We start from the raw sequence: 25,093 nt of genomic DNA on the forward strand, positions 1-25,093 counted from the left end.
AAATGCTGTATGATTGATGAAAGGCCTATATAAAGCTTCAAGCTTTATATACTTGCCTCCTGTCTAGTTTATATTGTGCATCAGATGCTAATTCTTATCCCTTCATATTCAGAAGGACAACAAATCCTTTTTGACTTCCCAATGAAAGCTTCTAGTTCTGCTATCAAGCATTTCAGCCATATAACAATGTCTGTCACCCTCAATAAAAAGAACTTCTCCAGAGTAAGAACTACTTTACTCATGCTTATGTTTTCAGTACCTAATACAGTGCCAGGCATAAACACATAAAAATTGGAGAATGGGTCAGTAAATAAAAAAGCAAATGAAGGGGGTGCCTGGGTAGCTCAGTCGTTAAGCATTTGCTTTGGCTCAGGTCATGATGCCAGGGTCCTGGGTTCAAGCCCGCATCAGGCTCCCCGCTCAGAGGAAACCTGCTTCTCCCTCTCCCACTCCTGCTGCTTTTGTTCTCTCTCTGTGTCTCTCTGTGTCAAATAAATAAAATCTTTAAAAAAAAAAAATGAATGGAACTTATAAAAACATCTAAAACAAAAAAAGCTTACTTCTAGGATATAGCTGTCTCCCTATTAAAGAAAAATCACATCATGAACTAGAAATTTTACATAAAAGAAGCTAAAATTAAATGAATTCCTTCAAAAAGTTTAATCCAAACAAAACCGTACCGTGATACACATTAAATGACAGAGAACATTCTTAATAAAAAATCGGCCTCAAAACTGCACATGAAGTTTTCTAAATCAAAGATATTTATCACTTTACTGACAACAGAGTTAACTCATAAAATTTGAACAAGTCCTTTGATGAGAGTTTCTTAGCCTCTATTATATATTTCAAATCCAAATAACTAAACAAATCACACACATGCACATAGGGTAGTCAGGTGAGAATCAGAAAAAAAATGATTATTTGGTTTTCCCTAAGTCATCAATAAAATAGACTTGTGAAATTACCGGGAAAAATCTAAGAAAATGTCCCTGAGGACATAAAAGAAAAGATCTGGAATAGAAGAAAAGTTTCTAATAGAAGAACCTTGCTGTTAAAGAACAAAAGAAAAAAAGAATAAATGAAAGTAACTTAATCTCATTTTAAAAAATAAAAAATACGACTTATCAGTGCAAATAATCAAATTAACATTTCACCAAAATCTCCATGGGAGAAACTTCAAGCTGAAGACTTAAGTTTGTTCAAAATATCTCTAAAAAAAATTTAGAAGTACATACAATCAATCCAGCCTTTTCTAATAGAAGTGCTATTAGACCTACCTGACAAAGCATTATGGTCCTATAACTATCATGCTAACTACGTAAATGCAAGTGATGAAGCTGCTAGTAGTTGAAAACTATTTGGTCTCTTAAGTTAAAATTACATTAGCACTAAAGATTTTTCCCCAATAAAGTACCTAACAAAAGCTGCTTTAATACGAATAAAGGTGAATGTAAACAGAAAAACCTAACATCAGGAAGAAGTAAACTAATGAGGTTTTGGAGAATCAAAAAGTTATCTGTTAATCTGTTTACTAAGAAACTTCTAATTCAGAATCCTTTTAGTACTCTTAGAATCCCTAAACTATCATCTGACACTTGTTACAATTTAAAATATTCTAGATCATGATAAACATTTCATTTTTGACCATTTTAGTTCAAAATAAAAGGCATTAAAATTGGGGACATAAGCTGATTTTCTAAAAGACAACTCCTTACTTCTACCTTGGTTTAAAAAAAAAAGAAGAGGGGCACCTGGGTGGCTCAGTCAGTCAAGCATCTGCCCTCACCGTGCTGGAATCCAGCTTCCAGCGGGGAGACTGCTTCTCCCTCTCCCTGTGCCCTTCCACCCCCTACCACTTGTGCTCTCTCTCTCTCTCAAAGAAATAAAATCGTTCAAAGTAAATAAATAAATCTCCTTTTAAAAAATTACAGTTTACAAAAAAATAATCTTTAGTTTACCAATAAATCCATTTATTACCACACAAAGAAGCATACACAGTAAAACTTTCCCAGAATTGTGTCCAAACAGCAGAAAAAGTCCTCAAAGTTACAACCGTAAGTAAAAATACACCATAATTCTAAACATAAAACAGTAAAAATCACTCTAAATTTTTAAAAAACTGGTATGATACTTACATTGTAAAATGAAGGTAGGGTTTATGTACAGCAGCAGCTGATGACTGTTTCTTTGGTGATCCTGAGTGACAGCTGGTCTCAAAAATTGATAAAGCATTCTCATCTTCACTATCATCTAAAATCAGAGTTTCTATATCTGTTCAAAAAAAAAAAATCACAACAATTATGAGGCTTATGAAGTCCTTTAGTATTAGTGCCCCACCAAAGCTAAGGAAAGTTGGTTTAAAAATCAGTGATATTAATATGTTACCTATCAAATAATACAGATCAACCAAGCAAACTGACAAACTGCAGGGTTTTTTTAATAATTTGTAAATGGAATTAATGGAATTCTTTTACCTTTACAGACTGCCTAGTGCTAAGAGATGCAATTCAGAAGACTTCATTGACTAACCATAAGAAGTCTGAAAAAGAAATGACACTCTCCTAAAACACTCACATATTTATTAAAAATTTCTAAGTCAGGGCACCTGGGGAGCTCAGTGGGTTAAAGCCTCTGCCTTCGGCTCGGGTCGTGATCCCACGGTTCTGGGATCGAGCCCCCCAATCGGGCTCTCTGCTCAGCGGGGAGCCTGCTTCCCTTCCTCCCTCTGCCTGCCTCTCTGCGTACCCGTGATCTCTGTCTGTCAAATAAATAAATAAAATCTTTAAAAAAAATTTTTTTTTTAAGTCAACTTGACCAAGCAGTTGCTTAGCTGCTAGGGTGCTAGAGTTTTGGCCAACTCTTAACAAAAACGATAAGAAACAAGCTGACTTATTTTCTAACATGGCATACACATACACACACATCTATACATCTAGGTAAGAGAGTCAGGAATTCTGTGGAAATAAAACCAATCTTAAAAATGCACTCATTCAAGTAACATTAGTCTCTATCTGAGCCTGCCATCTGTTACAGTTCAGTGGACAAACTGGAACCATTACCTCTATTGAGGGTGCAATACTTAAAAATGTACCTGGGCTACAACCTCAAGTACTAATAACTGTGCTTCACACATACCGAACAGAAGTGTCAATTCACTCAATAAAAAGTAATGCTACATGTGTAGGAGAAATGAGAGAATTAACACTGATAGAAAGCATTCTTCTCCCAAAAAAAGAAAGAAAGAAAAATAAAGAAAAAGAAAAAGAAAAAAAAAAGAGGAATAATTTCTACAAAGAGGTACTGAACTATGCTGGCAGATATAGATTTCAATGGATTTTATAAGCTAAATATTTTTTAAGATTTTATTTATTTATTTGTCAGAGAGAGAGAGAGAGCACAAGCAGGCAGAGTGGCAGGCAGAGGGAGAAGCAGGCGCCTTGCTGAGCAAGGAGCCCAATGCGGGACCCTATCCCAGGACCCAGGGATCATGACCTGAGCTGAAACCAGACGCTTAACCAACTGAGCCACCCATGTGTCCCCAGCTGAATACCTTTCGAGTGATAATTTCATATACCAGTCTATGAAGGATGGTAAGACCAAAACAAACCAGAATAATATATCTAAATAACTAAAAAAAATTATTAATAATCAAATAATCATAATTTGGTTTTCTCTACTGGTACATGAAGAAAAAACTGGAACTAAAGCATACTCTATACTTACTTAAATAATACTCTATATTAGAGTAAATAATACTCTATATTTACTTTAAAAATTTATAAGAAAACAGATAATAATGCCATAAAAAACTCTTGAATGAAAATAAAGGAACTATATCATACGTCTGTTGACAGAGATAAAGAAATGTGGTGTATATATACAATGGAATACTACTCAGCCATCAAATAAAGTGATATCCTGCCATTTGCAACGGACATGGACAGAACTAGACGGTATTATGCTAAGTGAAGTAAGTCAATCAGAGAAAGATAATTATATAATCTCACTCATATGTGGAATTTAATAAACAAAATAGAGGATCATAGGCAAAGGGAGGGAAAAGTAAAATAAGACAAAATCAGAGAGGGAGACAAACAATATGAGACTCTTAATCGTAAGAAACAAACTGAGGGTGGCTGGAGGGAGATGATAGGGGGGTGGGGTAACTGGGTGATAGGCAGTAAGGAGGACACGTGATGTAACGAACATTGGGTATTATACAAGATTGATGAACCCCTAACTATGCCTCTGAAACTAATAATACACTATATGCTAATTAACTGAATTTAAATTTTAAAATATCATAAATAAAAAGATGAACTATCAATCTCTCAAATGGGAAGATATGATTTTTATGATTTTCTAAAGGTGACATTAGTTTTTTTAAAAATTTGGGGAAAAGATACATATCCTCAGATTTGAAAATCAGAGATAAGAAATGTACGATTCATGGCAGAGTACCTGGCACATTCATAATAAAATATTTATTCCCCACTCTACTTAACAAACTTAGGAGATCAAGTAATCCATGTGATATTTCATGAGAATTTATCCCTGAAAAATACAGTTTCCAAAAAAGTATTTATAAAGACAGCAAAATGCATTGACTATGGATGATTTTTACTACATACAATATTTTTAATGTTAGTATAATTAACTGAACAATTTTCTGGTGCAGACTAAATGCAAATAAGGTATCAGGAATTGAAAAAATTAAGATAATTAAAACTCATTACTTTCTCTTCAAAGTTCACAGATATTAGTATATAAACCCAAAGTTTCCCCGTAAATGGTTGACTTCTTTTTTCTTAAGATTTTATTTATTTAACAGAGAGAGAACAAGAGACAGAGAGTATGAGTGGGAAGAGGGTGAGAGCAAGAAGCAGACTCCCTGCTGAGCAGGGAGCCCCACACAGGACTCATTCTGGGACTCCAGGACCATGACGTGAGCTGAAGGCAGTCGCTTTAACAGAGCCACCCAAGCGCTTGCAATGGATGACTTTTTAAAGGCAGTATTCTATTTTTATCTCAGGTCCAATCATGAAGCTAGAATTCAAGACCTTATACCACCTTATACAACCAGGTTCTAATTTACTCCCTTACTAATGATTTACACTTCACTAATACAGCACACTTCAGAGTGCCCTGACAGTACCAATATAGATTTCATGAGTGAAACCAGAGGGACATTGCAAGCAACATTATAAGCAACAGAGGGACATTATGAGCAATGAGCACAGGCTATAATCAGATGCCCACGTCTGAATAAGTCCTAGAAGTTACTGAATGACCTCAAATAAGGGAATACTTCCTAAGTCTTCCAGTCTCCTTCTTTACATTATAAAAGTACCTGCCCCACTGAACTATTATAAGGATTAGTAAGTGACAATTTATTTAAGGGCTTTATAATAAAATAAATGTAAGCCATATTATAGTCACCTTTTCTAAAGATAGTAACACTTCTACATTACTGAGAATGTCCCAAGAGGTAACGAACAGAACTAACATTCATTCTTCCTTTTGACAAACATTCACTAGGCAACTACCATACCTAGGAAATATACCAGGCCTAGACTATAACCTAGTGAGTGAAATAGACACATTTTCTATATTCATGGCAAATATAAAATAACAACACATAAATAACCTTATAAGGAAACCCGGAATTTATTTATGCCTGTACTTGTTTCATTTTAACAATACGAAAAATTACTTTTTGGTACCTTCTTTCTTGTCACTCTGGCTAATTTCAGCATGAGGAAACACTTTTTGCAAGACTGCGAGGATGTTGTTGAAGCTTCTTTCCAGCAGCGGTTTTATGATGGGGGACAGTGCATGTCCCGAAGACATGACAGCACGCTGAGAAGCAGGCACAATATTCTGCATTGCATGGTAAAAATCTTGGGCATTGAGCACTATTGAGGAAACATCTAGCTGCAGTTTATGACTGCTAGCATAGATCTGGGGGTAACGCCTCCGCAGGGCAATCAGGGCAGCTTCAGTGCACAGGGCCTTGATATCAGCTCCACAATAGCCTAATGCACAAAAGGAAACGAATAACAAAGGTAAGTTCATTCTCCCAGTACCAACTATAGTTTGCAAATATATACATCTTTACCTAATTGGTTATTAATATTAAATCAATAATTATGTGTAATCATATCAGCAAAAAGTGACCATTGAAGTCACCTAGTAAAATTTACTCAGTAAGACTAAAAATGTTTCAAATATTTTAATTAACAACACATGAACTAGTGATACCAAAACAAACCATGTATTCTGTGCCCGAATCACTGATTATAATGTACAACTTTCTTCAGGAAAGGTTTTTAAAGAATAATTATTTGTTTGTTTGTTTGTTTGACAGAGAGAAATCAAAGGCAGGCAGAGAGAGAGAGGAGGAAGCAGGCTCCCTGCCAAGCAGAGAGCCCGATGTGGGACTCGATCCCAGGATCCTGAGATCATGACCTGAGCCCAAGGCAGAGAGAGGCTTAACCCACTGAGCCACCCAGGCGCCCACCTATAAACTTTTCTAATATTACAATTACCAAACACATATGGGAATAGCACAACATAGAACATTTGCAGAAATGTCAAGAACAGAGCTATTCTCCTAACAACTCTGGGTGCAAACCACAGCAAGTTTCTATTTAATTACCCCCAAAATTATAGTTTAAAGTCATCACCATCGCTAATAATTTCAAAGGTATTAAAGGGACTAAGAATCCATTAATATTCCATATTAATTTCCTTTTAATATACACGTTTAGCTTAAAATAACTGATAATCTAGTTCTACGGGCTACACCAACACAGGATATTAGCCGTCTGATAATGTAGTTAACAGATCAAGCCCCTGCTTTTAAGTCATTTCACTCATTTAAGCAACAAATACATACAAAAACACACAAACTGTTAGGTCTCAAACACAAAAAGGAAGAAAACCTCAAACCAGCCATGTTGTTTTTTACGTCAGCAATTAAACTCACAGTTGGCCACCTTTATCACACAAACCTATATTGTACCAAACATGCCAGCAGGGGGAACCACTCGAACTAGTTTTAAAACTTGAGACCCTAAGCTCTTCAAAGAGTGGCATCAAGTTTATTTATCTTTTTATACTATGCAATGACCTTGTGGAACATTTAAATAATGAAATTAAAATGGTGATTAGAAAAACTGTGAGCAGAAAATAGACCCAGACTAAATGACAGAAAAAAAACCTTTAGGCACAAAACTCTATAAATCAAACTGTAAGTGACTCACACACCTATAATGAACTGTATCTCTATTATTAGTAGGGCACATGATCCTGCTGATCATGTCCTACAGAAACAGAAAAATCCTCCCTACTCTGCTACTTTTATCATTTATCTATTATGTTTACTGTCTGCCTTCCCCAAGTAGAATGTGAGCTTTGTGAGGGTATGGGTATTGATCAGTTTTGTTCACTAACATATCTCATATACTGGAAATAATGCCCAGCCTGGCATTCAGTAGATATCCAATAAATATTTCCTGAACGAAAGAATGAATGAAAGAAGAAAACAGTAACTCCAAGGTGATAGTTTGGGATCGCATAATGAGGTTACCATATACTACCACAAAAAGTGGAAGAATTATATTTACTGGGCTTTTTTAAAGAAATCTAAATTCTTTTATTATTAAGCCAACTTACTATGAATAAAAATTTCAATGAAAATTATGGAAAAACACAAAAATATTCCATTCTTAAAGAAATATGTATTCAGAGTTAAGAGAAAACTTAGTATAACCTGTGAAAATCTAATTCAGAAAATTATAAGCAGATGAAGCACTAACACTGTCCCAGGACAGCAATCTCCCAAATAATTCTCAAAATAACCAAATTAACCATTAGTCTTTCATTTTTTATTCTATTTCTCAATGAATAAACCTGAAAAAAGGTATCTTTTCCTATGCTGAACATATCTTAGTTATAGTTCAATAAAATAATTATTAAAAGTACCAGCTTAGTCATAAAGTTAGTGAAATAATTCATTTCAGAGGAAGTAAAAAACAATCTACCAACTTCAAACAATATAAAGTACCACACTTTTTTCTTCTTTGAAAGCATATACAACACAGTTGGCAAACATACCATATGATCCTATTTCTAAGAGCAAGAAGCCTAAATTTTTTAGAAAGCTCAGAAAAGAAGCACAACAGAAAAAAAGCCACTAAAAGATATTTTATGTAACAAACGATACCCATAACATTTATGTTTGACATGTTAGTAACATACATAATAGCAATGTACTATTCGTTTTTGCTTACTCTACTAAAGATAATTTAAAAGGGCAACAACAGGTCCCATTTAAGGAAATAAATCTTCATTTGGATTATCATAATCAACAGACTAGAAAAGAGAGGATTTATCTTCATTACATTTGCCTGTGAATGAGAATTACTGGTTTGTATCTGTAGTTTTTAATCTTGACCACTGATCTGAACAAACGATGAAACTGAAACAGAAATAGATTCCTAACGAACTTAGTGAATCAGAATCTCTGGTGATTTAATATCATAAATGTGTATTTTGAAAAAGCTTTACAAGTGATTCTGATAGACAAAACAAAAACTGAGAACTAATGGATTAATAATATGCCTCCTTTCCTAGACTCTAAAACAAAATTAAAATTACATGGTAACTGTGGCTAAAGAGATTGTATTTAAGATCACGTGTCCTGGGTTTGGGCCTCTTGTCTTGTCTTAATTAATTAAAAGCGTATTTTTTCACTCTCCAAAGCATCCTGATATAGAAAAATAAATATAGATAATATGATCATTCTAAATACATGGAAAATTCGGGTGCCTGAGTGGCTCAGTCATTACGTGGCTGCCTTCAGCTCAGGTCATGATCCCAGGGCCTAGGATCAAGGCCCGTATCGGGCGCCCTCCTCAGCAGGAAGCCTGCTTCTTCCTCTCCCACTCGCCCTGCTTATGTTCCCTCTCTCTGTGTGTCTCTGTCAAATAAATAAATAAAATCTTTTAAAAAAACAAATAAATAAATATATGGAAAATATACTACAGCCCTTTGAAAGTTAAAAGTTGATGATAAAGAAAATATCAATATCCCTTTCATGAGAATTCCATAAATATATTAATTTTACCATTACAATTCTAATATTCTAACGAACACAAATATCTAGATACCAAAGAAAAGCATTCTTTTGAAAAAATGAAACAAGATGAAACCAGAAGGAGACAAACCGTAAGAGACTCTCAATATTAGGAAACAAACTGAGGGTTGTTGGGGTGTGTGGGGTGAGAGGATGGTATGGCTGGCTGAGGGACACTGAGGAGGGATGTTGTGGCGAGTGCAGGGTGTTGTGAAGATGGATGTATCACAGACCTGCACTCCTGAAACAAGTATTACGTTAATTTTTTTAAAAAAGAAAGAAAAGCATTTTTTTTAGGTATGCCGTATGCCCATGTGGGGCATACACTCACAACCCTGAGATCAAGAGTCGCATGCTCTACTGACTGAGCCAGCAAGGTATCCCAAGAAAAAGCATTCTTAAATACCACCACTAAAATGGAAACTTGTCTGAAAAACTGAAAATACAAAAAGGTTACAGACTAGACAGTGTTAATACTAAAATTTTATCAAATTACTGTCCTGGGTTTTTTTTTTTTTTAGGATTTCATTTATTTACTTGACAGAGAAAGAGAGAGATTACAAGTAGAGAGGCCAGCAGAAAGAGAGGGATGCAGGCTCCCCGCTGAGCAGAGAACCTAATGCGGGGTTCGATCCCAGGACCCTGAGATCATGACCGGAGCCGAAGGCAGAGACTTAACCCACTGAGCCACCCAGGCGGCCCATGAAGTCTACTGTTTAAATAAAACATCAAACATAATGAAGTCCCATAAGATAGATGCCTCATTGATACACTTCCACTGTTTCGGCCCTCTTAGTGAAAATAAATAGAGAAATATGATTAGATTTGGGGTCCTCATAACCTTAAGCTCCTAGTATTTGTGAATGTGATCTAGACACTGAAATTATGTGAGGACTACTTTGAAAAATCACCCCTATTAAAGCATCCAAACCTCTCCACGTACTTGGGAATTTATTTCAAGGTCAAAGTTACCAAATCCATAACCTCTATATGAAGAGGTCAGCTGTCTTTGCAGTTTTTTATCAAGACAACATATTCTTTTTGTTAGGCATAAACTTCACTGAACTGAACCCATACATGTTAAAACGTGTTTGAGATACAGAAAGTGGTAAGTTCATAATGAATTTGAAGTGTATTACTATTTCATTCTTGTTTGAAGACCTGTATTCGACTTTTTGTCTTAATGTACAACTGGCTTCTTATGTCACTCTCCAGGAAGAAAATGGTGTAGATATAAGCAGATCCTAAAACATCACCACCACCACCCTCAAAAGGCAAGAGAAATTTTTCGTCCTTAAGAAATCATGTCTTTAAAATGCTTAAACTTAAGAAACTGACTAAAAGCTAAAATAAATCACTTGGAATAATGAGAGTTGTGGCCTTTGGAAATGAATAAAGGGAACTAAGATTCTTATATTTAGGACAGAGAACTAGAGTGTAACATTTCAGATGGTAGACAGGATAATAGCAAGTAATTTTAATATACCTATCGTTTAGGGAATTTCCAAAGTTATCTAAAAAGACTTCTGCTTATTTCAGTTAAGGATCATTCTGGGACTGAGTCACAGAAAAATCTACAAAGATTTCCCAGTCTCATCAGTACTCTAATAAAATAATCATAAAAGTAGGAAATAAAAGGGGTCAAATTTCAAAAAGGGAAAAGACTGGATTTTGTACCAAATACCACCCTCTCCCATAAAGCAGCACAAGGCTTTGCAAAAGTCAAGCCAAATTTACATGAAATGGGTTTGGCGCATGCTCTCTTATACCAGGCAAAGCTTAAACTGGAGTAGTGCTGGAGAGATTTACGTTTTCTCCTCACCAGAAGATGTCGAGGTCTTTGTGGTTCAAAAGCTGAGGGATGCTGCTTCGGAGATGGAGGTCCCTGTGGATGAAGAGGATAATTCGGATGTAGCTAACTGAATGGACTAATGTTCTATTTAAGTTTTAATATCTGATGGTGGATCCCAAATTTTTTAACTAATTTGTTCTTTCTGGTTTTGGTAACTTTAAAGTTTTCCCAAGTAGACTGCTGATTGTTAGTGAATTTAGTTTGGGGATTTTTCATAATGCTTAGAAAGTTCATGGAGAAAGATTTTTTAATTTTTATTTGTGAGAGAATAAGAGGAAAACAGACAAAAGACAGAAAAAGAATGAAGGAGAAATACCAGTGTGTATACTCAGTTGTTTAATAGTGTTATCATTTTTATTTCAGACCTAATTAGAGCCAAAAACCTGAATTCCAAAACCCTTAATTCCATCTCCTATATATGATCATGTATGCATATCTCTCTCACTACATCCTTTCAGGACAGTAGTTTTCATTCACACTGTAAGGAGGATCTTCTACTCTGTGAATAGTTTAACATTAAATTGGAAAGTTTTATATTTTGGGAAATACTAGCAGATGCCGATAAATATTTTCTTTTGAAGACTCCTCTCACTCGACTTCTTTCTAGACCACAGGCATGAAGATGAGCCCATCAGATAATCTGCAAAGTAAAACACTACAGTCCTGCCCTCAACATGGACCTTTATTTCTCAAGGTTAAGCTTATTTTTCTTAGTAAAATTTCTGAGGGGGAACAATTCCCAAAAGAACACACAGCAGTAATATTATGGAAATCCAGCACTCAATGAAAGGCATATTATTACTAGCTTTGTTAATAATCAAACACCTAATGGCAGCTAAAATTGTACCTTAGAAGTGTTTAATTTCAAGTGAAATGTTCGAAATAATTCTTACATTTAAAGGCAGAGCCAACCACCTACTGCAGAGTCATAATTATACTCATTCACATTCCAAACATAAGGAGAGGCTGAGCAGAACAAACAATAATGATCAAAGAATTCAAATAACAGCACTCACCAACACATTTTTCAGCCAGTTCACCTAAAAAAGCATCTGACAATTTTGGATTCCAATCCCTGGTATGGATTTGTAAAATGTGTTTTCTTGCCTAAGAAAAAAAGTATAATATCAACAACCTGTGAAATGTATTAGCTGGAACAAATTTGTGTACTCACCATACCCCAGAAAAACAATTGTTTTATTTTTTTATTTTTTTTAAAGATTTTATTTATTTATTTGACAGACAAAGATCACAAGTAGGCAGAGAGGCAGGCAGGCAGAAAGCGAGGGAAGCAGGCTCCCTGCCAAGCAGGGAGCCTGATGCAGGGCTCGATCCCAGGACCCTGAGATCATGACCTCAGCCGAAGGCAGAGGCTTTAACCACTGAGCCACCCAGGTGCCCTGAAAAACAACTATTTTAAAAGAAATTTAAATACCATGGCATCTACAACTCTGATTCCCACAATAACAATAGAGTAGTATGTAAGAGAGATCATGTCTCTGTTTCACAAACTAAGATATTTAATATTCTGAGAGGTGAAGGAACTGACTAATGGAACATATGACTAAGTGACTGATATTCACTGATCTAGGACTACATTCAAAACTAAGTTTCACTGTTCTACCACATCAGATCATTTTTACCCAAATACATATGAATAAGGAACTTTAATGTATTATAACATGTATAACGCTTTTTGTAAATAATAATTATAACATAGAGTGTTATAAAAGTTTGAGATAGATAACATAATGATTCAACAATTCCATACATTACTCGGTGCTTTTTTTTTTAAAACAGGCTCTACACCCAGCATGGGGCTTGAACTCATGACCCTAAGATCAAAAGTTACATGCTCTACCGACTGAGCCAATAAGGCACCCCAATTAGTGCTAACTTTTAAATAAACTACAGGTTTAGATTTCATAAAACTCTTGGTTCTATCATATGCATAAATTATTACGACTGACAAGCTAAACAAGTAATTTAAAACTTGGAAAAAGTTTTAAGTAGAAAACATTTTCAATGAAATAAAGAAATATGATGTTTGGCATTTAATAAATAACAAAGTGATATTTCAGTAAATACTAATTTAATTCATTTAAAAATCAAATATTTGAGCAATTCTACCTTGATTTTTTTGTTTTCAAAAGAGCATTCTCTACCTTAAATCTAACTGTATAGCAGTTAGATTTAATTTTAAAATTTTAAGATCCTGGTTTCAAATTAAATGAAATTTCTTCTTCTTTCACAGTCAAAAAGAAACTGAAGTAGTAAGAATCCATAATCAACTGATAGTACATCATGAAGAGTCATATAAGACTTTTATTTTCACTTTTGCCTTCTTTCAAGGAAAAACACTCTATAAAACTTGAATGCACTCATACCCTCAACAATGCTACTTGAGGGGCACCTGGGTGGCTCAGTGGGTTAAGCCTCTGCCTTTGGCTCAGGTCATAATCTCAGGGTCCTGGGATGAAGCCCCACATCAGGATCTCTGCTCAGTGGGGAGCCTGTTTCTCCCTCTCTCTCTCTCTGCCTGCCTCTCTGCCTACTTGTGATCTCTCTCTCTCTCTGTCAAATAAATAAATAAAATCTCTAAAAACCAAAATAAAACAAAACAATGCTACTTGAGCTTTTAAAACTAGGAAAAACAGGGGAACCTGGGTGGCTCAGTTGAGCAGCTAGCTCTTGATTTTGGCTCAAGTCATCTCCAGGTCCCAGGATCAAGCCCTACATGGAGCTCCACAATCAAAGGGGAGTCTGCCTGAGGACTCTTTCTCTCTCTCCTTCTTCCTCTTGCCCCTACCCCCATTCATGTGCACTTGCTGGTACTCTCTTTCCAACATAAAAAATAAATTCTTAAAAAAAAAGAATATGAAAAAGCAAATTATAACCAACATGATAATCTTATTAGCTTGATGAGGAATTTGGGGTCCAGGAATAAAACAAAAAGAACTTCAAAGTCATCAAGATAAACTTGCTCAGAAAGTTGATAAAATCTGGTAACAATAGCTACCGTTCTAATTCCAAGGTCTAAGTTAAGTGTTCAGCTACCAAAAATAAACCAACGATGTGACACTTATTTTCTTCCAACTTGAAGTAGTACCTGCCTGAATAGATAACTAAAAAATTATAAAATCAAGGTTAAAAAAAAAAATCATCCACGACCTTATATTCTCTAGAATATGACATTAAGAATCTACGTGACCTCATTAGCAGCACAGGCATCAATTTTAGAAGACCCTTACAGAACTAGAAACACACCAAAAAAATTCAGGCTGGAAGATGTCTCAAAAAAGATCTATTCTTATACTGTCTTTTCACAAAATAAGTAAAGGTTTAGAGGAATGAAATTAATTGCTTAAGGTCAAAAGTTATTGTCAGATCTCTAATACATTTAGTGCCTTGATCTTTCTCTATATAATCAATCGGAGTCTCCTTTATTGTAAAAACAAGAAATAGAAAAAGAAATTACTTAAATCAGAAATGATTCATAATGCACTTTATATGACACACAGAACAGTAAGTTACATTGTTTCCCCTAATGGAAAGTAGCTTCCTCTATTATTAAGAGTCAGAGGCAAATTCAAGCTGCTCATTTCTCAGGACTCATATATACACACTTAATACTTATAACAATAATCGTAAGTGTTGGTGATAAGAAAATAAAAATTTAAAAGCATTACCACCTGAAGAAGGTATGTGCTATTTTATGCTAATAAAGAGTTAACAAAATTACTAAAATTTGGAAGAATCAAGGCTTGCTTTTACCTTTTTTTTTTTTTTTTTTTTTTTTTTACTTATTTGGTCAAACAGCAGGAGTCATGATATTCCATTGCCCAAACTGCAGAACTAATATGACACTCTGACTGGCATCACTTTAAAAAGTCCCAAGCAGACCCTTATCACTGCCTTTAATCCTTCCCTATATCATTCATTAGGTCTATCTCCTAAAGACTAGTTCAGTTTCTCTGTCTTCACATTCAGCTTCTCATTGGGACCGTGCTTCCTAATTCACTGAGAAAACTGAAACAGTAAGAAAAGTTCCAGAGACATTCCACACTAAATCTGTCTACCTGTAGGCATTTGTACCCATAATATTCTGTTTTCTCCCTTGTATCACAGACAAACTATCCAATTCCTATCTAAAGTCATTCTCCCCACTTATGTAGTAAATACTATGGCCCCTCTTGCTTATTAAGGACATACTGTGATAATTCTTCTTTCTCAATTTCATCACCAGAATTTTCTCCTCTATTGGCTATTTGTCCCAGCTTAAAAATAACACACTCCCTCTTGCCTCCAATTCCCTCAACACCTATCGCTTCCTTTTGTAACAAAACTCTTTGAAAAACTTAACTTTCGTTCTGTCTCCAATTCCTCTCCTCCTGCTCTCTCTTAAGCTAACCATGCTCCAGTTAAACTTTTTTGCACCCATCACTAAGTCAATATGCTCCCATCTAGGCTCACTGATAACCTACATAATGCTAAAAACAATGGCTAATTTTCTCATCTGACTTAATTTAGCAACATATGACAAAGTTAGTCACACTGTCTTCACTGATACACTTTCTTCACTTAGCTTCCAGAATTCACTCTTATACTTTTCATTTTATCTTATGAACTGCTCCTTAGGACAGAGGATTTGATTATCTTATAATCTCATGACTTTACATATTATCTAAGGAAAAAAAAAAAACAGTCTAAGCCTGTTCCACAGACACAGACCAAGAAAAACGACCTTGGGTTTAAGTCTCAAAGTAGTTTCCTTGAAATGTAGGAAGTTAAAATTCACATGGAAAACTATTTCAAGATCCATGCTGTACAATGTAGTAAACCACTACCTATACGATGCTTTTTTATTTCAATTTTTAAAGAAAATTTAAAATTCAGTTCCTTGGTCCCACGAGTGACATTTCAAGGGCTAAACGTGATTAGTGGCTACCATACTGGACAGTGCTCAATGCACAATGTAAATACAGAATATTTCCATCATTACAGAAAATTTGACTGGACAGTGCTATTCTAGACCTTGTTTACTATTTAATCTTTGATCTCTTTGAGCTGCACCTGAATTGTGAGCACTATAACTGGCACATATGACTGAGACTCACATGACTGTAAGACAACTGGTCAATGAGATAATGGCTTTCCTGTGCCAAAATGAATACAGGCTGTGTTTCTTAGAACTAAACACATTAACCACGTACACTAAAAGATGTGTTTGGACCGTAAGATGTCCCAAACAAGATAGCTGATGTTTCCCCATGCTGAAACAGGCTCTTCCCACCTCAGCCTTGTCTTCTACAACTAAGCACACCTCAATGCACTGATGTAGCCCTGAAAGCTACACTTGGGTTTTGAAAATGATGTTGCATATGGTAGGTTTCCTATCCTGACAAAGTCAGGTAAATTCAGTACCAAATTAAAGCCTCTAAGTTGGACCATCAATCAAAAACTGAGACAATTACTAGTGACTGTGCAGACTGATTTCAAGCTGCAGCACATTGCCTTCATTTCCTTAGTCTTGTACACTGTCTTAATTACAGCCTTTTACTCTAAGTATGTAAACCAGGCATTTTACATGAAGATCTAAAATCAAAGCTATATAACAATTACAAATGTGTATGTGTGTATATTATATATATGGATATATATTATATACGGGTATAATTGTTATATTTTTATATAATATATAATGTTATATATAATACATATATGGATATATATTATACATCCACAAATAGTATCTTCTTTCTTCAGGTTATATTTATATGTTATAAATGTTTTAATTATGCTTATCTGTAATGTTAAATTACATGGGAAACATTGTCAAATAAAGTATCATCTCATATCTCCCCCCTTCAAACTTGAAGTTTCCAATGAAGACATAGTCAATGATTAAACTGCTCAACCCAACAACAATAAAAATGTCAAGCAGAATTAAATAACATTTTACACAATGACTATACATTGCCCATGTGTAACTTTTGCTGCTTTTAATTAAATATGATATCATGGTCATTTCTATGAAAATTTGCACATTGGGTTCTTATTCATAATCTCACTAATACTCTAAAAACATTATTTTTATGGGAACACAGCTCCTTTGGCTAACCAGAGATATATAACCTGCCATCCAAGATAATTACTACAATGTAAATTTAAAGCTAAAGAACAGAGTAAGTAAGCATTTTAGTAACCTAACTACAGATTTTCCTCTTCCTAAAAGTCATAAATGTTCTAAAAGCTGTTAAGAGAAAAAGATTAAATTATTTAAGCATTTTTTTAGAATTACTAAGATATCCCATAAGCACAAAATTTTTAAAATGAAAGTTCATAAAATGCACTCTCAAAGTGCATATATGCTTCATAACTGAATCACAAATATATCTTCATATAATAAAAACAGAAACTTTTACCTTTTGATCAGGCAGGTTGAAAAGGAATTCTCTGTCAAAGCGACCCGGTCTCCTAAGAGCAGGATCTATAGAATCAAGTCTGTTTGTAGCACCAATAACAACAATTTCACCCCTATTATCTAATCCATCCATTAGAGCAAGGAGGGTTGACACTATAGAGCTGTAACAAAAGTTTGAGGCAAAGTTAGGAATTAAAAAACAGAAAGAAAAAAAAAACTGTAAAAACTGTTGCTTATACTAAATTTCACAGTCTTAAATGCTAATAAAATTATGGCATGACTAAGTCTTAATGTAAAATACTGTACAGAAATCATTTTTGAAAGTATTAAAACATTATTAATAGACACCTAAAGCACAGAAACAACAACAAAAGAGATAAAGACTTCATAAAAATTAACAATTTTGCACATCAGGAAAAATGTACCTAAAGAATAGGAGAAAATATCTGCAAATTATATACCTGATAAGGGTCTAGGGTCCAGAATATACAAAGAACAATTACAACTCAACATATAAAGAAAATTAACCCAACTTAAAAACAGAAGATTTAAATAGACATTTCTCCATAAAAGATATACAAAGGGTCCATCTTCAGGGATATCCAAATCAAAACCAAATGACATACCACTTTAAAGTTTGCTTGTTTTTTTTAGGATTTTATTTATTTATTTGACAGAGAGGGAGAAAGTACTAGCGGGGGAGCAGCAGGGAGAGGGAGAAGCAGGCTCCTCCCACTGAGCAAAGAGCCCAACGTGGGGCTCAACCCCAGGACCCTGGAATCATGACCCGAGCCAAAGGCAGATGCTTAACTGACTGAGCCATCCAGGCGCCCCAAGGTACCACTTTAAACCCAATAGGATAATAATAATCAAAAGGACAAACAGTAAGTATTGACAAGGAGGTAAAGAAATGGGAACATTCACACACTGCTTGATGGGAGTGTAAAATGGTATACGTCTTTGGAAAACAGTCTGACAGTTCCATCAACTATTAAACACAGTTACCATATGATCCAGCAATGTTCATAAAAGACTTACACACAAATGTTCATAGCAGCTTTATTCACAATAGCCAAGAAATGGAGGTAATGCAAATGTCCAACAACTGATGAATGGATAAGGAAAATGTGGTATACCATATAATGAAATATAATTTGTAAATAAAAACAAATGAAGTACTGAGAGATGTTATAATATGGATGAACATTGAAAACACTGGCCTTATCAGTGAGTTAAGCCTCTGCCTTCAGCAAAGGTCATGACCTCAGGGTCCTGGGTTCGAGAGGCTCTCTGCTCAGAAGGGAGCCTATTCCCCGCGCACCTGCCTGCTGTTCTGCCTACTTGTGATCTCTATCAAATAAATAAATAAAATTTAAAAAAAAACAAAAAACAAAAAACACTGAGCTAACTGAAAAAAGCCAGTCACAAAAGTCCCCATGCTCTATGATTCCATTTATATGAAATATCTAATAGGTAAATCTATAGAAACACAATGTATATTAGGGGTTGCTTAGGATTTGGGGGTGCTAAAGAGGAGGCTGGAGAGTGATGGCTAAAGGTTAAAAGGTTTCTTTCTGGGGAGATGAAAATGTTCTGTAACTGATTATTGTGATGGTTACACAACTCTGGAAATATACTAAAAGCCACTGAACAAACAGTTTAAATGACTGAACTGCATGATGTATGAATACTATCTCAATAAAACTTTTAAAAAAAGAAATAAAGGGGTGTCTGGCTGGCTCCTGAACCTCTGGATTGTGAATGTGAGCCCCATATTAGGTGTAGAAATTACTAAAAACTGACTAAAAATTTCAAAGAAATATAAAAGTCTGTTTTAATAAGACAGCAATCGGGGGGTGGATTTATGTCTGGCAATTTATATAATGTTTAGATTCCTACAGAATTACATTTGCATTATTGTTATACTTTTGGATGACTTCTCTAGAATGGCTACTTTTTAAACTAAGTTCAATTCAAAATCATTCTATGCATATTTTAGTTTTTGAAACTATGACTTAAACATTTCTGAATAAAAATGTTGCATGTCTAATTATACAAAACCGTAGCTCTAGTAACAAAGGTCTTCCTAATGTTTTTCTAATTGTTCTCACTTCTATATACCTGCCTGAAACAACTTCTCCAATATGCTCAGTAAGTTAAAAAAAAATCATTCTCACTCCCAAATAAACTGTTCTAAATGTTTGTCAAAACTATAAATGGAACCAAAATGCTAGAGACCAGTGTACATGTATAGTAAGGATTTGTGCTGCTTCTTTCTAATTAAAGAAATTAAAATTAATGATCTAAGTGTCTCACTTCAGATATAAAGGATGCAAAATAAGCATCATTAAGTGTAAATTCATATTTAACCTCAAATTTTTCCTTAGTACATTCCAATCACAGATAGGTATTTCAAGTGTTTGTTAAGATTTATCAGCATTTTGGGGGCATCTGGGTGGCTCAGTCAGTTAAGCATCTGACTCTCGATTTCAGCTCAGGTCATAATCTCAGGGTCATGATCTCGTGCCCCAAGTCCAGCTTTGCACTTAGCAGGGAATTTGCTTGAGATTCTCTCTCTTCCTGTCCATCTCTACCACCCTCTCATATAAATAAATACACCTTAAAAATATATTTATCAGCATTTTTAAGTGTTCTTTAGAAGGGTTTTCAGAAAACAGTCTCAACCATGGCCAGAAACAGAATTACAACCTAGCTTGGATTCTATCAAAAGCTGACTTCTTTAGAAAAATCAAATGACCAGTCCCTGGTTCAAAATCCTTTAGTAACCTTGATTAATGTTCAAAATAAAGTCCGAACTACTTAATACTATATTCAAGGCCTACTTGCCTGCCCTAAATCTTTCTCCTACATATCTTCTAAATGTATCTGTATTACCTTCAAATATAGATCTAAATAAAATCAACTGGAATTGTTTTGCATAGTATGAAGAAGGATCCAGTTTTATTTTTTCACCAGATACCCAATTCTCCCAGCATTATTCATTGAAAAGGTCATCCTTTCCCAACAGTACTGCATTGTCTCTTTTATTATAAATCAAGCATCCATATATGTGTAGATTTATATATGGCTCTGAATTTCATTCTATTTGTCTATTGGTCTAGTCTTCCACCAACATCAAGTTATCTTAACCTTAAGAGGCCTTAATAACTAGCAGAGCAAATACTCCTACCTTGTTCTTCCACAAAAGTATTCACTTATTCTTATTTCTATTTCCATATCAATTCCAGAGTCATTTTGTCAATACAAAAAAGTGGTACAAAGAAAGGCAAAATTCTCTATAATGATTGGTTTAACCTTGCTAGATGCTCATTACTACATGCAAGAAGTTATCTATACACTGCTTTGGAATTTCTATATACATAATTACATCATCTATAAATAATAACAGCATCGTTTATCCCTCTCCATTACACACACCTTATACTGTTTTGTCTTACCAGACTACACTCATCAGGATCTATGTAGAACATTAATCAAAAGTGTTCATAGTCATGCTTGTAACTGTCACATTAAAAGTTTTCATCTTTCAACATTAAGTTTGTAATAGGTTTTTATAGATACCTGTATTCCTCATTCTCTGAGATGAGTGACCTCATCAAAAACAAATATTAAAGGGAACCCTCCTACACTGTTGGTGAGAATGCAAGCTGGTGCGGCTACTCTGGAAAACAGTATGGAAGTTCCTCAAAAAGTTGAAAACAGAGCTATCCTATGACCCAGCAATTGCACTGCTAGGTGTTCAACCCAAAGATACGTATGTGGTGATCCAAAGGGGCACGTGCACCCTAATGTTTACAGCAGCAATGTCCACAATAGCCAACTATGGAAAGAGCCTAGATGTCCATCAACAGATGAATGGATAAAGAAGATGTAGTATGTGTGTGTGTATATGTACACACACACACACACACACACACACACACACACACACACACAATGGAATATTATGCAACCATCAAAAATGAAATCTTGCCATTTGCAACAACGTGGATGGAACTGGAGGTTACTATGCTAAGCGAAATAAGTCAACCAGAGAAAGGCAAGTATCATATAATCTCCCTGATATGAGGAATTTGAGAGGGCAGAGTGCGGGGTTTGGGGGTTAGAGAAGGAAAAAATGAAACAAGATGGGATTGGGAGGGAGACAAACCATGAGAGACTTAATCTCACAAAACAAACTGAGAGTTGCTGGGGGGAGGAGGGTATAGAGAGGGTGGTTGGGTTATGGACATTGGGGAGGGTATGTGATATGGCAAGTACTATGAAGTGTGTAAGCCTGACAACTCACAGACCTGTACCCCAGGAGCAAATAATACATTATATGTTAATAAAAGTAATTAATAAAAAAAACTGAAGCTTTTACCATTGTAAGTTGGTCCCTTTATATGTATAATAATACTTTCTGCCTCACAGTCTATCTTGTCTAATACCGATACAGCAGTATTCTGTTAGTATTTTTCTTGGCATATTTTCTAAATTTAATTTATTTATTTTTTCAGTGTAACAGTATTCATTGTTTTTGCACAACACCCAGTGCTCCATGCAAAACGTGCCCTCCCTATTACCCACCACCTGTTCCCCCAACCTCCCACCCCTGACCCTTCAAAACCCTCAGGTTGTTTTTCAGAGTCCATAGTCTCTTATGGTTCGCCTCCCCTTCCATTTTTTTTTTTTTTATAAACATATAATGTATTTTTATCCCCAGGGGTACAGGTCTGTGAATCGCCATGTTTACACACTTCACAGCACTCACGATAGCATATACCCTTCCCAATGTCCATAACCCCCTCCCCCTCTCCCAACCCCACCTCCCCCCAGCAACCCCCAGTTTGTTTTGTGAGATTAAGAGTCATTTATGGTTTGTCTCCCTCCCAATCCCATCTTGTTTCATTTATTCTTCTCCTATCCCCCTAACCCCCCATGTTGCTTCTCCATGTCCTCATATCAGGGAGATCATATGATAGTTGTCTTTCTCCGACTGACTTAATTCACTAAGCATGATACCCTCTAGTTCCATCCACGTCATCGCAAATGGCAAGACTTCATTTCTTTTGATGGCTGCATAGTATTCCATTGTGTATATATACCACATCTTCTTGATCCATTCATCTGTTGATGGACATCTAGGTTCTTTCCATAGTTTGGCTATTGTAGACATTGCTGCTATAAACATTCGGGTACACGTGCCCCTTCGGATCACTACGTTGGTATCTTTAGGGTAAATACCCAGTAGTGCAATTGCTGGGTCATAGGGTAGTTCTATTTTCAACATTTTGAGGAACCTCCATGCTGTTTTCCAGAGTGGTTGCACCAGCTTGCATTCCCACCAACAGTGCAGGAGGGTTCCCCTTTCTCCACATCCTCGCCAGCATCTGTCATTTCCTGACTTGTTAATTTTAGCCATTCTGACTGGTGTGAGGTGATATCTCATTGTGGTTTTGATTTGTATTTCCCTGATGCCGAGCGACGTGGAGCACTTTTTCATGTGTCTGTTGGCCATCTGGATGTCTTCTTTGCAGAAATGTCTGTTCATGTCCTCTGTTCTTGGCATATTTTCATGCCATTTTACGAGTGACTATTATGGGCATTTTATAGAAATAAAATAGTATGGGGCACCTGGGTGGCTCAGATCAAGCCCATGTCTGCTTCAGATTCTCTCCCCACTCCCTCCTTTTGCACCTCCCCCCAGTTCATGCACTCACTCACTCATTCTAAATAAATAAATATTCTTTGAAAAAATAAACAAGATAAATAAAATAGTATAACATGTGACCTTTTGTGTATGAATTACTTCACTTAGCATTGAGTCTTTGAGGGTCATGCATGTCACATGTACCCATATAAGCTAAACCCATGCAGCATGTGTCAGACTTTCATTCCTTTTTTAAGGCTGAACTGTATGGCTATAACTCATTCTGTTTACGGATTCAGCAGTTAATGGACATATGGATTATTTATGTTTTGCCTATTATGAATAACACTGCTATGTGTATTTCTGACTAAGGTTTTGCATGCCTTTTTCCCACCATTTTACTTGGAATCTTTCTATACCCTTAAACATAGTGTATCTCTTATAAATAAAGTGTCATCATATTTTATTTTCCCCAGTTTGACAATCTTTGTCTTTTAAAAAGAACACTTAGGGGGAGCCTGGGTGGCTCAGTCAGTTAAGCCTCTCACTCATAGCTTCGGTTGAGGTCACCATCTAATGGATGGTAAGATCAATCTCCACGTCGGACTCTGCTGGAAGATTCTCTCCCTCAGCCCCTTACCCCCATGTTTCTCTTTCTCTCTAAAATAAATAAATAAATATTTAAATCTTTAAAAAAAGAACATTTGGTCTGGGGCATCTGGGTTGCTCAGTCAAATGGCGGACTCTCGATTTCAGCTCACGTCATGATCTCAGGGTCCTGGGAATCAAGCCTCAAGTTGGGGTCCATGTTCAGCGGGCAGTCTGCTTGAGGATCCTCTCTCTCCCCCTTCTATCTTGGCTTCCCCCACCCAACTCACATGGCCTTTTTTTCTCTCTCTAAAATAAATAGTTAGCTCTTTTAAAAAAAAAAAAGAAGAACATTTAGTCCCTTTACATTTCAGGTCATTTTTTATGTATTTGTATTTTTATATTTTGTGTATGTATTTGTATGTTTCTCCCACTGGTTCTATGATTCTGTTTGTCTTCTTGACTGCATTTCAATTTTTTTTTTATTATTCTATCCCTCCCTCCAACTACCAACTAACATTTTAGAAATTACAACATATTTCTATTATTAGTTACTTTAGAAATTAAAACCTGCATAGTTGGTACTCAAAGCTTCCCCTTCCAGGTTTGATGGATGAAAACCCTGCCAGATAACCCCTTGCTTTGCTTCAGGAAATAACTATAAAACCTGTACACAATAATACAAAACACTGAAGGAACTAGTGAGTAAACAGAGACATACAGACTTTGCTGGAAATTCATGGTTATCTGGAGAAAAGAAGAACATAGAGAAAGCAAGTTCCCCTCTCTCTGGCTTTCAGCATGGGGCTAAGTATAGTGAGGTAGGTAAGGAAGATTATGTTAAGGGAAACCCCTTACCTTTCCAGCCTGAGAGTTCAGAAAAGAGAAGGTTGACCATTAACACTAAAGAATATGGGGGAACCCACAAAGGCAAGAGCCAGGGAAGATATCCCCAAACTCCATCTACCCACATCTCTAAATGACCCCTAACAACAAAGACACAGAGCAAAGAAAGTATTGGTAAAAATAAAAAAGAAAAAGATCTGAAAGGAGATCAAAGCTGCCAGCCAAGAAACAGTCTATAATTCAAGCCTAAAGCAGAAAATTATCTGTAAAACACAGGAAATACTACTCATAAAAGAAAAATAATAAAATCCAGAGCCTTCCCAAATGAGCATTAATAAATCCAGGATCCAATCCAAAATTACCCAACAAATGAAGTACCAAAACAAAAGAACATATTTTCAGAAGAAAACAAACAAGCCCAACAGTGAGATGAAACCAGATGTGGAAGCTAACATAAGAGGGTGGGGCACCTGGGTGGTTCAGATGGTTAGGCAACTGCCTTCCACTCCCATCCAGCTCCCAGCTCCACAGGGAGTCTGCTGCTCCCTCTGACCTTCTCCCCTCTCAAGCTCTCTCTCTCACCGTCTC

At 35.7% G+C, this 25,093-nt stretch overlaps 1 protein-coding gene across 4 annotated transcripts in view; it reads right to left on the reverse strand.

The window, feature by feature from the left end:
- The window catches only part of ATAD2B (ATPase family AAA domain containing 2B), a 178,561-nt gene that overhangs the window by 92,251 nt on the left and 61,217 nt on the right, over window positions 1-25,093 (reverse strand). For all 4 annotated transcript variants that reach the window (XM_045978996.1, XM_045978995.1, XM_045978994.1 and 1 more), the window contains exons 14-17: window positions 17,420-17,579; window positions 12,011-12,101; window positions 5,727-6,038; window positions 2,139-2,274 (exon numbers count right to left, since the gene is read on the reverse strand). In XM_045978996.1, the coding sequence (XP_045834952.1) occupies window positions 2,139-2,274; window positions 5,727-6,038; window positions 12,011-12,101; window positions 17,420-17,579 (699 nt within the window). The remainder of the gene's footprint in view (window positions 1-2,138; window positions 2,275-5,726; window positions 6,039-12,010; window positions 12,102-17,419; window positions 17,580-25,093) is intronic.

This window comes from Meles meles, chromosome 15 (genome assembly GCF_922984935.1).
Source record: "Meles meles chromosome 15, mMelMel3.1 paternal haplotype, whole genome shotgun sequence".
Classification (NCBI taxonomy): Eukaryota; Metazoa; Chordata; class Mammalia; order Carnivora; family Mustelidae; genus Meles; species Meles meles.